The sequence below is a fragment of the Etheostoma cragini genome, unplaced genomic scaffold (assembly GCF_013103735.1).
Source record: "Etheostoma cragini isolate CJK2018 unplaced genomic scaffold, CSU_Ecrag_1.0 ScbMSFa_80, whole genome shotgun sequence".
Classification (NCBI taxonomy): domain Eukaryota; kingdom Metazoa; phylum Chordata; class Actinopteri; order Perciformes; family Percidae; genus Etheostoma; species Etheostoma cragini.
In genome coordinates, this window is record NW_023269428.1 from 135170 (window position 1) to 151031 (window position 15862).

General features: G+C 47.5%; 1 protein-coding gene across 1 annotated transcript in view; it reads right to left on the bottom strand.

The window, feature by feature from the left end:
- The window catches only part of tbc1d2 (TBC1 domain family, member 2), a 17737-nt gene extending 2145 nt beyond the window's left edge, over window positions 1-15592 (bottom strand). The window contains exons 1-16 of the mRNA XM_034866486.1: window positions 15011-15592; window positions 13796-14671; window positions 13480-13712; window positions 13180-13318; window positions 12843-12978; window positions 11831-11946; window positions 11303-11505; window positions 8814-9125; window positions 8360-8458; window positions 6462-6572; window positions 6094-6266; window positions 5808-5919; window positions 4908-5108; window positions 4431-4618; window positions 4207-4324; window positions 84-307 (exon numbers count right to left, since the gene is read on the bottom strand). Of these exons, the coding sequence (XP_034722377.1) occupies window positions 84-307; window positions 4207-4324; window positions 4431-4618; window positions 4908-5108; window positions 5808-5919; window positions 6094-6266; window positions 6462-6572; window positions 8360-8458; window positions 8814-9125; window positions 11303-11505; window positions 11831-11946; window positions 12843-12978; window positions 13180-13318; window positions 13480-13712; window positions 13796-13994 (2564 nt within the window). The 5' untranslated portion in view covers window positions 13995-14671; window positions 15011-15592. The remainder of the gene's footprint in view (window positions 1-83; window positions 308-4206; window positions 4325-4430; window positions 4619-4907; window positions 5109-5807; window positions 5920-6093; window positions 6267-6461; window positions 6573-8359; window positions 8459-8813; window positions 9126-11302; window positions 11506-11830; window positions 11947-12842; window positions 12979-13179; window positions 13319-13479; window positions 13713-13795; window positions 14672-15010) is intronic.
- Window positions 15593-15862: the final 270 nt, after the last annotated feature.

Consider the following 15862-nt stretch of genomic DNA (forward strand, 5'->3'; position numbering starts at 1 on the left):
TGTGGGGGGGTCTGTGTGTCTGTGTGTGTCTGTGCGTGTGTGGGTCTGTGTGTGTGTGTGTGTCTGTGTGTCTGTGTGTGTGTTTGTGTGTCTGTGCGTGTGTGTGTCTGTGTGTGTGTACCTTGGTCCCCTCGTACAGGAAGGCGTCCCACAGGGGCAGCAGCATGTTGCTGGGGAGACTCTCCACGAAGACGACCAGGAACCAGTTGAAGGAGACGAGGGACACGTCCACGTCGAGGTCCTGGAGATGGGTCGAGAGACGGGGGAGCTTCTCGGACAGGAAGTCCTTCAGGACCCGCTGGTCCGCCTAGACGCACAACAAAGCACAACAACACACAACAACACACTCAGACCGGAAGTCCTTCAGGACCCCCTGGTCCGCCTGGACGCACAACAACGCACAACAACACAAAAGCAGACACACACTCACACAGGAAGTTCTTCAGGAACCGCTGGTCCGCCTGGACGCACAACAACGCACAACAACACACAAGTAGGCACACACTCACACAGGAAGTCTTTCAGGACCCCCTGGTCCGCCTGGACGCACAACAACGCACAACAACACACAAGTAGACATACACTCAGACAGGAAGTCCTTCAGGACCTGCTGGTCCGCCTGGAAGCACAATAACGCACAATCAGACACAACAGGTTAGCATGTATTAGCATGTTAGCTTGAGAACCTACCGGAGAGGCCAGCAGGTTAGCATGTATTAGCATGTTAGCTTGTGAAGCTACCGGAGAAGCCAGCAGGTTAGCATGTATTAGCATGTTAGCTTGTAAAGCTACCGGAGAGGCCAGCTGGTTAGCATGTATTAGCATGTTAGCTTGTGAAGCTACCGGAGAGGCCAGCAGGTTAGCATGTATTAGCATGTTAGCTTGAGAACCTACCGGAGAGGCCAGGAGGTTAGCATGTATTAGCATGTTAGCTTGTGAAGCTATCGGAGAAGCCAGCAGGTTAGCATGTATTAGCATGTTAGCCTGTAAAGCTACCGGAGAGGCCAGCAGGTTAGCATGTATTAGCATGTTAGCTTGTGAAGCTACCGGAGAGGCAAGCAGGTAAGCATGTATTAGCATGTTAGCTTGTGAAGCTACCGGAGAGGCAAGCAGGTTAGCTTCAAGATCAACTATATTGTCCCCTGAGGGAAGTTTGTGTTTGGCATCAGTGCTCCATGAGGCTGCTGTAAACATCAATAACACACAGACTTTACACTCACACACAACATACAGTCCACCCTGCATTACATCACACTGCACCAGTATCAACAGCCCCCCCCGTCAATCATTTATTACTAAGTCAATAAAACCTGACTAATAAAAACAGTTCTGTGTACCTGCACTAGAGTACATAAAGAAGAAAACAATATGACAGAAAGTACAACCGCCACTATTCATCATAACAAAATCTCATGAAGATCTGATTAATATAAATCAAACTAAACTAAAATCAGACTGTTGGTGTGTCCCAAATCACCACTTCTGTCCTAAATACTACCTATTTGGGTACATAGTGCGTTCACAGAGTCGAAGTGCGGTCAAATGCAGTGCACTTAATTATTATATTAATATAATGTTATATTATGATTATATTCATGCAATGTTATATTAATATAATGTTATATTATGATTATATTCATGCAATGTTATATTATTATTATAATAATTTAATGTTATATTATTATCATATTAATACAATGTTATATTATTATTATATTAATATAATAATAATATCAAATTATATTAATATAATGTTGTAAGAAGAAATGCACTTATGTTAAAAGAAGACATTTAATTCATCGGCTCTGACGCCATCATTCAAAGTGACAATTTGAGTTTTTTTAAGGTTCTATTAGTTATGTGTCTCATCGAATTCCCCATTTCTTCTTGTCCAAGGAACTTTTGAAGGCCAGCTTTTTTTATTTTTTTTATTTTTTTTTTTTAATACATGCTTTCACCTCCTTTGTGATACATGGCTTCTTGTTAGGAAAATGAAAAACCTCCTTTTTAGGGACAACATTATCCATCAATTCATCTTCATCTGCTTATCCGGTATCGGGTCTGTCTTCGGAGTCCTCCAGGATAACATATCCCGGAAAGACTCCTTCTTCAGTCGGATGGCTTCCCTGACCACCGGTGTCCACCCGGGTGTTCGTGGGTTACCGCCCCTTGAGGCACCTAAGACCTTCAGACCACAGCTCGCCGCGGCTGCTTCAGCAATGGAGACTTTGAACATTGTCCACTCAGGTTCAATGCCCCCAGCCTCCACAGGGATGCACGAAAAGCTCTGCCGGAGTTATGAATTGAATGTCCGTTGGACAGGGGCCTCCTCCAGACGTTCCCAATTTACCCGCACTACGCGTTTGGTCTTACCAGGTTTGTCCAGAGTCCTCCCCCATCCCCTGACCCAACTCACCACCAGATGGTGATCAGTTGACAGCTCTGCCCCTCTCTTCACCCGAGTGTCCACAACATACGGCCTCAGATCAGATGAAACAATTATAAAATCGATCATTGACCTTTGGCCTAGGGTACTCTGGTACCACGTACACTTATGAGCATCCCTATGTTGGAACACGGTGTTTGTTATAGACAATCCATGACTAGACCAGAAGTCCAGCAACAGACAACCACTCTGGTTTAGATCAGGGAGGCCGTTCCTACCAGTCACGCCTCTCCAAGTATCTCCATCATCAGCTCTGACGCCATCATTCGAAGTGACAATTTGAGTTTTTTTAAGGTTCTATTAGTTATGTGTCTCATTGAATTCCACATTTCTTCTTGTCCAAGGAACTTTTGAAGGCCAGCTTTTTTTATTAATACATGCTTTCACCTCCTTTGTGACATATGGCTTATTGTTAAATGGAAAATGAAAAACATCCTTTTAAGCGACAGAATCATCGACACAGAATTGAATACAGTAAGTAATTGTTTCAGTTGCCTCATTTAACAATCCTCTCAAAGTGTCGACACGGTCCTCAGTCCACTGCGAAACTGTCTTATGTCGAGGCTTGCTGGACTTAAGAACAGATCTATATGTGGGTATGAGACGGACAGGCGAGTGATCAGAGTTGGAGAGAGGAGGAAGCGATTTAGCTTTGTATGCACTATTGATGTTGCCAGAACATTTATCCAAACTTTGTTAATTCGTGTGCCACATTTGACAGATTGATGAAATCCAGGTAAAGCGGACTCTAACCGACAGTGGTTGAAATCCCCTAGTATAAAGATAGGGGCCCCTTGAGTGCGCTGAAGTGGATTTTGCACACATTCAGCTAGGAGATTTGCCGTTCTACCAGCGTTTCCACTGGGGAGATAAAAGGGTCTCATAGAAAGACAGAGCAGTTCCAGATCCGGGTGGCATGAAGTTTCCCTGATTGTCAGTTGTGTGCACCAGGAATCTCTCACATAATCGCAGATGCCTCCTCCTGAAGCATATTGCCCGGTCTATCCTTACGGAGCCAAGACACAGTTAAGACCATAATGCACGACTCCCTGTATTCATGGCAATGACGTGTATTGAGACCTAGCTCCTCCATTTGGCTGAACAGCGACCGTACATTGCTCTAAATAATAGAAGGAAGTGGTGGCTTATTGCCCCTGCGCCGGAGCCGTTGTCTGACCCCTCCATGCCTGCCTCTTTTGCGCCGGTGGGGATTCCCTGCAGCAGGATCTCTCTTGACGTCCTCCGGTGGATGAACTGGAGAAAGGTCTCCTCTGTGCTGGAGGGCAAGCATGATGTCTCTGGAGTAGACTCGATGTTCTTCATTATGCATAGACGATTTAAAGGGGGGGTGCACCCTCTTACACAGGAGTTCGCCAACCACCAACATAAGCAGTAGCAGTGATATAAGTAACTTCATATCGCGGCTAGCACAGATTCAGTTTCCAGCGCTGTGTTATGCTAGTTGCTAACTAGCATGAGTGCTAATCACTGAATACTACAACTTGAGTGCAACAGCTCCCAATCCCAGAGTACTTAGCTGTTAAACCCAGCAGCAACACTCATTAGGAGAAGCGTCAAAACACACTTAGTGCAATGTCAACGTCTATGCAACAATATACGTACTAAAACAATAAAAACTAACAACAATCGCAGCAGCAGCACTACACACCTGTCGCCAGCAGAGCAGCGCCAGAGTGATCATGCAAGCGGATGTTTTAACGTGTGTGAGCATGTGTTACCATTTTAGCTTGTGAGGCTACCTGAGAGGCCAGCAGGTCCTTGGTGTAGTAGTCCTGGGGCATGATGTCCACCACGGCCACCAGACACCAGAAGGCGTCTTCTTCACTCTGAAGGACCAGCAAAGCAAGGGCCGCCAGTCTGAGACAGAGACAGGGACAGGGACAGACAGACAGACTGTGAATGTGTGTGTGAGTGTGTGTGTGAGAGAGTGTGTTTGAGTGTGTGTGTGTGTGTGTGTGTGTACCTGTTAAGTCCCTGGCAGTAACCAATGGCAGGGTACTGCCAGGAGAAAGCCAACAAGATGCGGCGGAGCTGCTGGAGGGCGGGGCTAGAGGGTGAGGAGAAGTGCTGATTGGTTGTCAGGGTGCGGTGCAGGTCCAGCTGGATCTGTCTGGAGGCCGGATGGGGAGATGTCCGGCTCTTCTCACACAGCTGGAAACAGAGAAAACACAAGAAACAGGTGTTCATGTCCTGGAGAAGTTAAGGAGAAAACACCAGACTTTCACCAGGAAACAGGTGTTCATGTCCTGGAGAAGTTAAGGAGAAAACACCAGACTTTCACCAGGAAACAGGTGTTCATGTCCTGGAGAAGTTAAGGAGAATACACCAGACTTTCACCAGGAAACAGGTGTTCATGTCCTGGAGAAGTTAAGGAGAAAACACCAGACTTTCACCAGGAAACAGGTGTTCACGGGGATCTCCGGTGTTACTTCCTGTTTACCTGCTGGTAGCGCTGTGGGTGCCGGTCTCTGAGGGTCCTGGTTCTGGTCCAGACCATCCAGCGCCAGACCCGGGGCCGGTACTCTGGGGGGACGCCGCCCCGCAGCAGAGCCTTCAGCTCTGGGGACGGACGGAGGTCGTCCTCAGACCGGCCCGCCAGGAACTGGGCCCAGCGGCCCGCCAGGTGGCGCTCCCCACCCTCCTGCAGGGGACACACACACGATTACACACTTCCTGTTACACACAGACACTTCCTGTTACACACGGACACTTCCTGTTACACACTGACACTTCCTGTAACACACACACATTTCCTGTTACACACAGACACTTCCTGTTACACACTCACACTTCCTGTTACACACTGACATTTCCTGTTACACACTGACATTTCCTGTTACACACAGACATTTCCTGTTACACACTGACACTTCCTGCTGCACACAGACACTTCCTGTAACATACTGACACTTCCTGTAACATACTGACACTTCCTGTTACACACTGACACTTCCTGTAACATTCTGACACATCCTGGTACACACAGGATGTAGAGTTAGACCCGTTTGTTTCCTACCTGGTGTTAGACCACTTTGGTTCCTCCCTGGTCTTAGACCAGTTTGGTTCCTACCTGGTGTTAGACCACTTTGGTTCCTACCTGGTGTTAGATCAGTTTGGTTCCTACCTAGTGTTAGATCAGTTTGGTTCCTACCTAGTGTTAGACCAGGTTGGTTCCTACCTACTGTTAGACCAGGTTGGTTCCTACCTGGTGTTGGACCCGGTTGGTTCCTACCTAGTGTTAGACCAGTTTGGTTCCTACCTAGTGTTAGACCAGGTTGGTTCCTACCTAGTGCTAGACTAGGTTGGTTCCTACCTAGTGCTAGACCAGGTTGGTTCCTACCTGGTGCAGCAGATTGTGAGACCGGATCTCCAGGTCCTGGATCTTTGCCAGCAGCTTCATGTCCTCCACCTCATAATCAGGGATGATCTTAAATCCGTACTCATCGTAGTCTCTGAGGACAACAGCCAATTAACCTGTCAGACTCAACCAGACCAGACCCGTTCAGACAAGACCAGACTCAACCATCCAGACCAGAACCGACCCGCCCAGCCCAGCCCAGACCAGACCCGATCTGAAAGGAGCCGTGTGACATCAGAGCTGTGTGACATTAGATCGCCATGGTTACCTTGCCACGGTGAGCCTGACGGCAGTCTTCAGCTCGCTTTTTAGAGCGTCCTCAATAAGCTTCTGGACGGCGGCCTGCTGGGCCGCATCCAGAAGTTTGATCTCCTGCAGCTGCCGCAGGACACCCAGGTAATGGCTCTCCACCTGGCAGGTACTGGCCTCCAGGTAGGAACACTGCAGCCAATCAGAGGGGGAGCCAATCAATGGGGCAAACAGCCAATCAGAGGGAAACACACACAGCCAATCAGACGGACACACACAGCCAATCAGAGGAACACACACAGCCAATCAATGGGGGGCACAGCCAATCAGAGGGGGACACAGCCAATCAGAGGGACACACATACAATATAGCGTCTCAAAGACCCACCTTCACCATCAGACTCCTCTGCTGCTCTGAGCTGGTTCTCCAGAGTTGGGTCAGCTGGAAGATCTCAGAGTTCAGGAACTGGTTCTGAGTCTTATACGCCTCGATATCATCCTGGAGGATTATTTTTAATATTATTATTAATTAATATCATCATCCTAGAGGAATATTATTAATTAATATCATACCATCATCATAAAGATCATCCTAAAGAACAATAAAAGAAATTTATTAGAAATTACCTGAAGAACCACAACAGAAAATAGTTCTATGATTATGTGGTTTACATTCTCGAGGCTCCGCCGTAGCACTCTAAAAAAAGGTTTCTACACTTCCTGCCCAATCAAGGGGTAGCACCCTAAGGCACCCGCCCCTTAAAAAGCACCATTACCTAAACAAATCATACACATACTCATAGAACTGGAGTTACATCCAGGTAACATACTCACAGAACCGGAATTACAGCCAGGTAACATACTCATAGAACTGGAGTTACAGCTAGGTAACATACTCATAGAACTGGAGTTACAGCCAGGTAACATACTCATAGAACTGGAGTTACAGCCAGGTAACATACTCATAGAACTGGAGTTACAGCCAGGTAACATACTCATAGAACTGGAGTTACATCCAGGTAACAACGGATCAGATCTTCACCCTCGCAAGGATTCTGGAGGGAGCCGGGGAGTATGCCCAACCATTCTACATGTGTTTTATGGATCTGGAGACGCCGTATGACTGGGTCCCCCCGTGAGACACTGTGGGAGGTGGCTATCCAATCTCTGTATGACCAAAGCGAGAGCTGTGTCCAGGTTCTCAGCAGTAAATCGGACTCGTTACAGGTTCCGGAGGGTTAGCCTCCGCCAGTACTGTGCTTTGTAACTAATCCTGTTTGTTGTATTTATGGACAGGATATCGAGGCGTAGTCAGGGTGGGGAGGGGTTGCAGTTTGGCAGGCTGGGCATCTCGGGGGGGGGGCTGTGGGGAGATGATGTGGTCCTGATGGCATCATCGGCCTTTAACCTTCTGAGCAAAATCAGGAATAGGCCATTCTTGGGAGCCCAACGTGGGGCAAAGCTTGCACGTGGTGAAATCCCTCAAGGGGGATCTGCATCCTCATGGTGGGTGAGGCAAAAAGACCGGGATGGTCATCAAGGGGTAGCGGTGGTCTGACGGAGCGATGGCTGCTGCACCCCCGCAGTGTGAAGGAGCAATACTGCAGATCTTTCTTTCCCGCGGCCGTCTCACTGTACAACCAACACTGTTGGCTCTGTGCAATATAGCTCATGTGCTGTTATCATTACATCTGTGCATCCTTTTCATTTGGGCAATTTTTAAAGTGCAATTTAATAATTCATGTATAACTTATGTATAATGCTGTTAATACGGCTATATTTTATGCACTTATCTATCTTTGCTCCTATCTTTGCTTTTGCAAACCGCAATTCCCCACTGTGGGACAAATAAAGATTTTTCTTCGCTTCGCTTTGCTTCGCTTCCCTTCCCGTATCGTATGGTATCGTATCGTATGGTATCGTATCGTATCTCATCTAATCTTATCTTACGCCCATGCTCCTCCGGGGGGGAGGAGCATGCCTTGTAGAGGTTGAGCAGAAGAGCAAGAAGTTGAACTATGCCACTATGCGACACCCACTGGACACATAATATAATCGCAGATGTAACTGCAGGTGGCTGAGTAAAAAAGGGGCGACGAGCGACGCATGCACTAGGCCTTTATAAAGGGGGGGTACCCTAGGGTGCCACCCCCTGACTGGTCAGTGAGAGCTGAGGCGGAGCCTCGAGAAGGAAAACCAATACCAAAGCCCGTTAGAGGGCGGGGAACATGCTGAACCTATGTTTATTATATATAGATTTAATAGTCAGATGAAGCAACATTTCACCTTCAGGTTCTCGATCTCCTGCTGAAGCTGTCTGAAGGTCTGAGAGTCCACGCCGCCGCCGGAGGACATGGTCACCTGATCCGAAAGCTTTATGATCACCTGACAGGAAACCACACATTATTATAACCTGTCTCCCATTTCCAGACCTTCCTCCAGAGCTCTGCAGAGGAAGGTCTGGCTAGTCCACACAACATCCTGGATAGAAGAACAACGTGCTCTGGTTAATTGGCATTTCTTTAGACCAATCAGTATCATCTTGGGCAGGGCTAAGCTCCAGACGGAGCCACGGTGCCGCTGCTAAATAGTCTCAGTCTCAGCTGCAGTTAACTCCTTTAGGAAGTGTCCTACATCCCCCTGCAGCCAATCAGAATCAAGTTTTCACCCAGACCATAACCAATGGTAATAGACCTACATCACCCTGCAGCCAGTCAGAATCGAGTACCCGGCCGGCTACCTGCTGCTTGGCGTTGTTTTTCTCCGTGAGCTTGCGGATGTTTTCCTTCAGCTCGGCGAGCTGAGCGTCTCTCTGAGCCAGACTCGTCTTGGCGGCGTCTGCCTCCTTCCTGGCGGCGTCCGCCTCCACCATGGCGGCGTCTGCCTCCACCCTGGCGGTGTCCAGCTGGCGGCGCAGGTCGGTCACCTGCCGCTCGCGGTGTCGCAGCAGCTCCAGACGCTCCTGCTCGCCGTCCGCCGCCAGGAACTCGGCACACGATCGCTTCTCCAGCTGAGACGCCTCCAACGCTCGGTGGAGGATCCACACCAGCTCCTGGTTGCAACGGAATGGAAATGAGTATCTCTATATATGTTTAATTATTTCTATCTCTACATGTGCTGTATTTAAATGTGCTGTATTTATAAAGCGCTTTTACATCATACAGGAAACATTCACCATCACACACATTCATACACTGAGGCCGAGGTGGCTCATCAGATACACACTCACACACACACACCTGCTCATCAGATACACACTTACACACATCTACACACCTGCTCATCAGATAAGCACTCACACACATCTACACACCTGCTCATCACATACACACACACACACACACACCTGCTCATCAGATACACACACACACACACACACACACACACACACACACACACACACACCTGCTCATCAGATACACACTTACACACATCTACACACCTGCTCATCAGATAAACACTCACACACATCTACACACCTGCTCATCAGATACACACTCACACACATCTACACACCTGCTCATCAGATACACACTCACACACATCTACACACCTGCTCATCAGATCCACACTCACACACATTTACACTCCGATGCGCAGCATCGGGGGCAACTCGGGGTTCAGAGTCTTGCCCAAGGACACTTTGACATGGGACTACAGGGCCAGGGATTGAACCACCAACCTTCCGATTTGCAGGCAACCGCTCTACTATATCTAACGCTCTACATATCTCTATCTCTACATATCTCTACATATGTCTATCTCTACAAATCTCTACATATCTCTACATATCTTTATATATGTCTACATATCTCTACCTATCTACATATCTCTACATATATTTACATGTCTACATATCTCTACATATCTCTACATATGTTGATCTCTACATATTTTTACATATCTCTTCATATATCTATCTCTACATATCTCTACATATGTCTACATACTGTATGTCTACATGTCTACATATCTCTACATATCTATATACTGCATATCTCCATATCTCTACATACTGTATGTCTACATGTGTCTGTGTCTACATATCTCTACATATGTCTACATACTGTATATATACATGTCTACATGTCTCGACATGTCTACATACTGCATCTCTATATACTGTATGTCTACATATCTCTACATATCTCTCCATATCTCTACATATGTCTATGATTACATATGTCTACATATGCCTATGTCTACATAAGTCTATGTCTACATATTTCTACATTAACTATGTAAGTCTACATGTCTACATTTGTCTATGTCTACATATGTCTAAATGTTTCTATATATGTCTACGTCTACATAAGTCTATGTCTACATATGTCTACGTCTACATATGTCTATGTCTACATGCAGTATGTCTATGTCTACATATGTCTACATGAGTCTACATATGTCTATGTATGTCTATCTCTACATGTATCTACATATGTCTATGTCTACATAAGTCTACATCCATCTCCATCTTCGACCGCTTATCCGGTATCGGGTTGCGGGGGCAGCAGCTACAGCTGACATATGTCTATGTCTACGCACAGTATGTCTACATATGTCTACATTTGTCTATATATGTCTACGTCTACATATGTTTACATACACTACCGGTCAAAAGTTTGGGGTCACCCACAAATTTCCATTGGACTCCATTGTAGACAGAATCCCAGCTGAGATCAGTTGCCTTGTTTTTTTTAACCAGGGCAGTTTCCAGATTACATTATGTGCTTACATAATTGCAAAAGGGTGGTTTAATGTTTTCTTAGTTTTTTAAAATAATATCAGATTAGTAAACAAAATGTGCCTTTGGAACATTGGATGAATGGTTGCTGATAATGGGAAATGTAGATATTGCAGTAAAGATCAGCCACCCCACCCAGATCAGCTGGTATCCTGTCTATAATGGAGTGGAATGGACATTTGTAAGTGACCCCAAACTTTTGACCGGTAGTGTAAGTCTATGTCTACATATGTCTACATATGTCTACGTCTACATATCTCTACATATGCCTATGTCTACATATGCCTATGTCTACATATGTCTGTGTCTACATATGTCTACATCTACATATGTCTACATATGTCTGTGTCTACATATGTCTACATATATGTCTGTGTCTACATATGTCTACATCTACATATGTCTATGTCTACATATGTCTACATATGTCTATGTCTACATATGTCTGTGTCTACTACCTACCTACCTATGTGTTAGTCAATCACCTTCTGAGCTTTGACTTCCTCCATCAGCATCTGCTTCTCCGTCTGCAGACGGGACATGCGGGATGACATAGTCATGGTGGATGACAAAGACTTTGTCTTCCCGCTCAGGCTCTCCAACAGGGAGTGGGACTCCCTGCCATTTGTCAAGGACGCCAGGCCTACTGGCTCAGCCAATGAGAGGGCAGGGGGCGGGTCCGGAGGTGCTGCCAATGAGAGTGCAGGGGGCGGGACCAGATGCTCTACCAATGACAGACAGAGACAGAGAGTGAGACAGATAGACAGAGGGACAGACACTACAGATGTATTGTGCTTGTATTAATGTTTTTATTATTGTAAGTGTCTAGGACTACATGTTGTATGTTGATTACATGTTGTATGTATGTATGTGTGTATATATGATTACATGTTGTATGTATGTATATATGATAACATGGTGGTGTACCTGAGGTGGTGCTGGAGGCCGCCCTCGGGGGGGTTAGGGTCAGCGTCTTTATGATATTTACTGTAATTGTTAACATGGTAGTGTACCTGAGGTGGTGCTGGAAGCCGCACTCTGGGGGGTCCAAGGCGGAGCGTCCACATGAAACACGCTCGGACTTGGTAGGTCCTGGGACAAGCGCTTACGGAAACTGTGGACGGAGTTTCTGCACAAAAAGCGTTATAATAATATCCAGAAATAACCAGAGAAATAGTATGTGAGTGTGTCTGAGTGTGTGTGTGTCTGTGTGTGTGTGTGTGTCTGCGTCAGTGTGTGTGTGTGTGTCTGAACTTGTTACTATGCTGATTTCCTCAGAGAGGGAGAGAGATTTTTTTCAATGTTTCTATCGACAGTTGGTAAATCACAGCCAACAATTTTAGTCCAATAGTCTCCATAGTTACATGTCTGCGACCGGAACAATATTTCCTACATTTTGACCAATAATGAAGTCTGAAGACTGAATACTGGAGGAGACAGAGCAATTTGTTTGAAAAACTTCCAGAGATCCGTACCGCAGCTTCCCCCTCTGTCCCCCACTCTAGCTCTGAACATTCCGCCACATACACACACATTGGAAAATCTGAGACGGTCTGAAAACGGGACGATGCGTAAACTGGGATTTGGGAGAAACCGTTCTTCATATCTGAACGCCCTTTCAGTCCAATAAACGCCAAAGACTTGTCTTCGGTTTAAACTTCAAATCACGTTTCTACGTTAAGGTATGGCGATGCAGCACGGTCCCAAAGAGGGGGGGTTGGAGTGATGTTGAGCGATTTCCCGAACATTTTCCCATTCAAGTCAATGAGAGATTTTTGCCGTATTTTTGCCGATTTCGGTAAAACCGCGCCACAAATCTTGTTGAAAAGTCATAGCACACCATTCCCGATCATTACCCACATTTCGATGTAATGTGTGTGCGCGTGTTGGCAACGCTCCGGGACTAGTAGTGCGTCAAAATCTGGCGGACGATGTAGAATAATAATAAGTATGGGCAATAATAGTCAGTCACACTGAATAATATTATCTCCCACAGAGGCTCATGGGAAACGTAGTGTGACTCACTGGATGTGGATGAGCGGATGTTTGAGCGACACGTCCGCGAGCGGCCCGCGTTGAGACGGGACGTTGGCTGCCCCCTCCCCCACCAGACCCAGCACCGGCAGGAAGTCCTCTGCGCTGACAGGAAACAGGAAGTCATCTGCACAACCAGGAAACAGAATCATTAAATGACTCAAATCAAAAGTCAACTAGACCGGCCCAACAGGAAGTCAACTAGACCGGTCCAACTGGAAGTCAACTAGACCGGCCAACAGGAAGTCAACTAGACACGCCCAACAGGAAGTCAACTAGACCGGCCAACAGGAAGTCAACTAGACTGGAGGTGTGTGGTGTGTGTCACCTGCAGAGTTGTTGCTGTTGTTGTTGTTGTTGTTGTTTTTGTTGTGGATCAGGTCCAGGCAGGAGGACGTCTGCTGGTGCTGCCAACGTCGAACTTGCAGCTGCTGCAGCCAGTACAGCATCAGCTCCTGGCTCACCGCCTGCAGCGTGATGTCACAGGTCACATGTCACATTTAGCCACCTTTAATGTCATGATGCGTTCAGCCTCTACCTTGAGTATGAAGGTGCGTTCAGCCTCTACCTTGAGTATGAAGGTGCGTTCAGGTTCTACCTTGAGTATTAAGGTGCGTTCAGGTTCTACCTTGAGTATGAAGGTGCGTTCAGGGGTCTTGATGTGGAAGGTGCCCTTCTCAGCCTGCAGCGGGTAGGTGAAGGTGGCGCTGGAGAGCTGCACGTGGCCCAGCGGCGTCACATCCTTCGGTGTGTGGTAATAGAACAGCTGGTTCTTCTTCTCCTCATAGGTGAACCAGCGCTGCTTCCAGGCCCTCAGGGGCCCGCCCTGCTTCTGCAGGAAACCGCACAGTTTGGGTTCACCTGGAGATGAAAGCAGAGGGTGAAGGCCAAAATATGCTACACACAGACAGACAGTCCTCAAAACTCCAGCTCCAGTCCCCCACCTCTGGTAGAAAGCAGAAGGCCCGGCCGCATGGGGTCACAATACACCTCAAGCGTGGGAGGTGGGGCCTGAACTTGGGGGGCCTGGACTTGCGGGGCCTGCACTCGCGGAGCCTGGACTGATGGGGCCTGGACTGGCGGAGCCTGGACTGGTGGGGCCTTGACTGGTGGGGCCTTGACCAGCGGGGACTGAAGTGGCATAGCCTGGACCAGCAGAGCTTGGACTGGTGGGGCCTGCACTGGCGGATCCTGCACTGGCGGAGCCTGGACTGGTGGGGCCTGTACTGCCGGGGTCTGCACTGTCAGAGCCTGGACTGGTGGGGCCTGGACTGGTGGGGCTTGGACTAGTGGGGCCTGAACTGGCGGGGCCTGCACTGGCAGGGCCTTAACTGGTGGAGCGTGGAGAGGTGGGACCTTGACTGGTGGAGCCTGGACCAGCAGAGTCTGGACCAAAGGGGCCTGGACTGGTGGGGCCTGGACTAGTGGGGCCTGGACTGGCGGAGCCTGGACCGGCGGGGCCTGGACAGGAGGGGCCTGGACTGGCAGGGCCTTAACTGGTGGAGCGTGGAGCGGCGGGACCTGGACTGGGGGGGCCTGGGTCGATGCTTTGTTTGGAGACGACTGAGCAGCTGCCTCAGTGTTGAGGAGAGAGTCCTGAGTCCAATGCTGCTTGTTCTGCTGGTCTTTGGACTCAGAGACGTGGAGCTTGAAATCTTTCTGTTGTTGTTTATTGAGGGGTGAAGGGTTGGCAGTTAGAGGGTTCTGGGGTTGATGGTTGGGGGGTGAAGGGTTGGCAGTTAGAGGGTTCTGGGGTTGATGGTTGGGGGGTGAAGGGTTAAAGGGAGGACGAGGTGGAAGGTCCTCTTCGGTTTTCTGGTCTGTAAAAAAGAGATTGTTCTGGTCTTTAAACCATTTATCTGGAAAACAGTTCTAAAAAGGAATACTATTCTTATACTATTATGCTAATGCAGGCTAAGATGCTAAGATGTGCTAAACTACGCTAAAATGCTAACCTGCGCTAACATACTAACATATGCTTACACAGGCTAACATGCTAACTAGATTAAATATGCTAACAAGCTAACATATGTCAACATTCTAACATACGCTAACCTGCGCTAACATGCCAACATATTCTTACACATGCTTACTTTCATATGCTAACATGCTAACATGCTAAAATTCAGTATGCTGTTAACACAACACAGAAAAGTTACCGCTGTTTCTCGGTGTGAACTTCCGGGGAGAGTCCAGAGGTTTCTGTTCATGTTCATCGCCACGTTTCTTCTGATCTGGACTAAGAGGATCTGGGTTTAGTGGATAAGTCTGATCTGGACTAAGAGGATCTGGGTTTAGACTCTGATGTATCTCTGCAGGACTCTGTCTCTCTGTAGGAATCTGATGTCTCTCTGCAGGACTCTGATGTCTCTCTATAGGAATCTGACGTCTCTCTGCAGGAGTCTGATGTCTCTCTATAGGAATCTGATGTGTCTCTGCAGGACTCTGACATCTCTCCGCAGGACTCTGATGTCTCTCTGTAGGACTCTGATGTCTCTCTGCAGAACTCTGACGTCTCGCTGCAGGACTCTGATGTCTCTCTATAGAAATCTGATGTGTCTCTGCTGGATTCTGTCTCTCTGCAGGACTCTGATGTCTCTCTGCAGGACTCTGATGTCTCTTTCGGGCGTCTTCCTCCTCTGAAGCCGAGATCCAATCAGCTTGTAGAAGTGTCTCGGCGCCGACAGGAAGTGTGCGAGGCGGGGCAGCGCTGGGACTTCCTGTCGAGCGGCTTCCATCCATCTTCTAAAAAAGAGAGAAAGACTCTGTGAAGTATTCAGAATAATGCAGTAAAAGTATTAATACGCACTGTAAAAATACTCTGTTATGGTAAATATGTAAGGATTAGTTGCTGACTATTGAATTAATATCCAACTAATTAGATAACCAATCAGCTCTGTCTATGATCACTATGGGACAACATCACATGATCCCTATGGGACAACATCACATGATCCCTATGGGACAACATCACATGATCACTATGGGACAACATCACATGATCACTATGG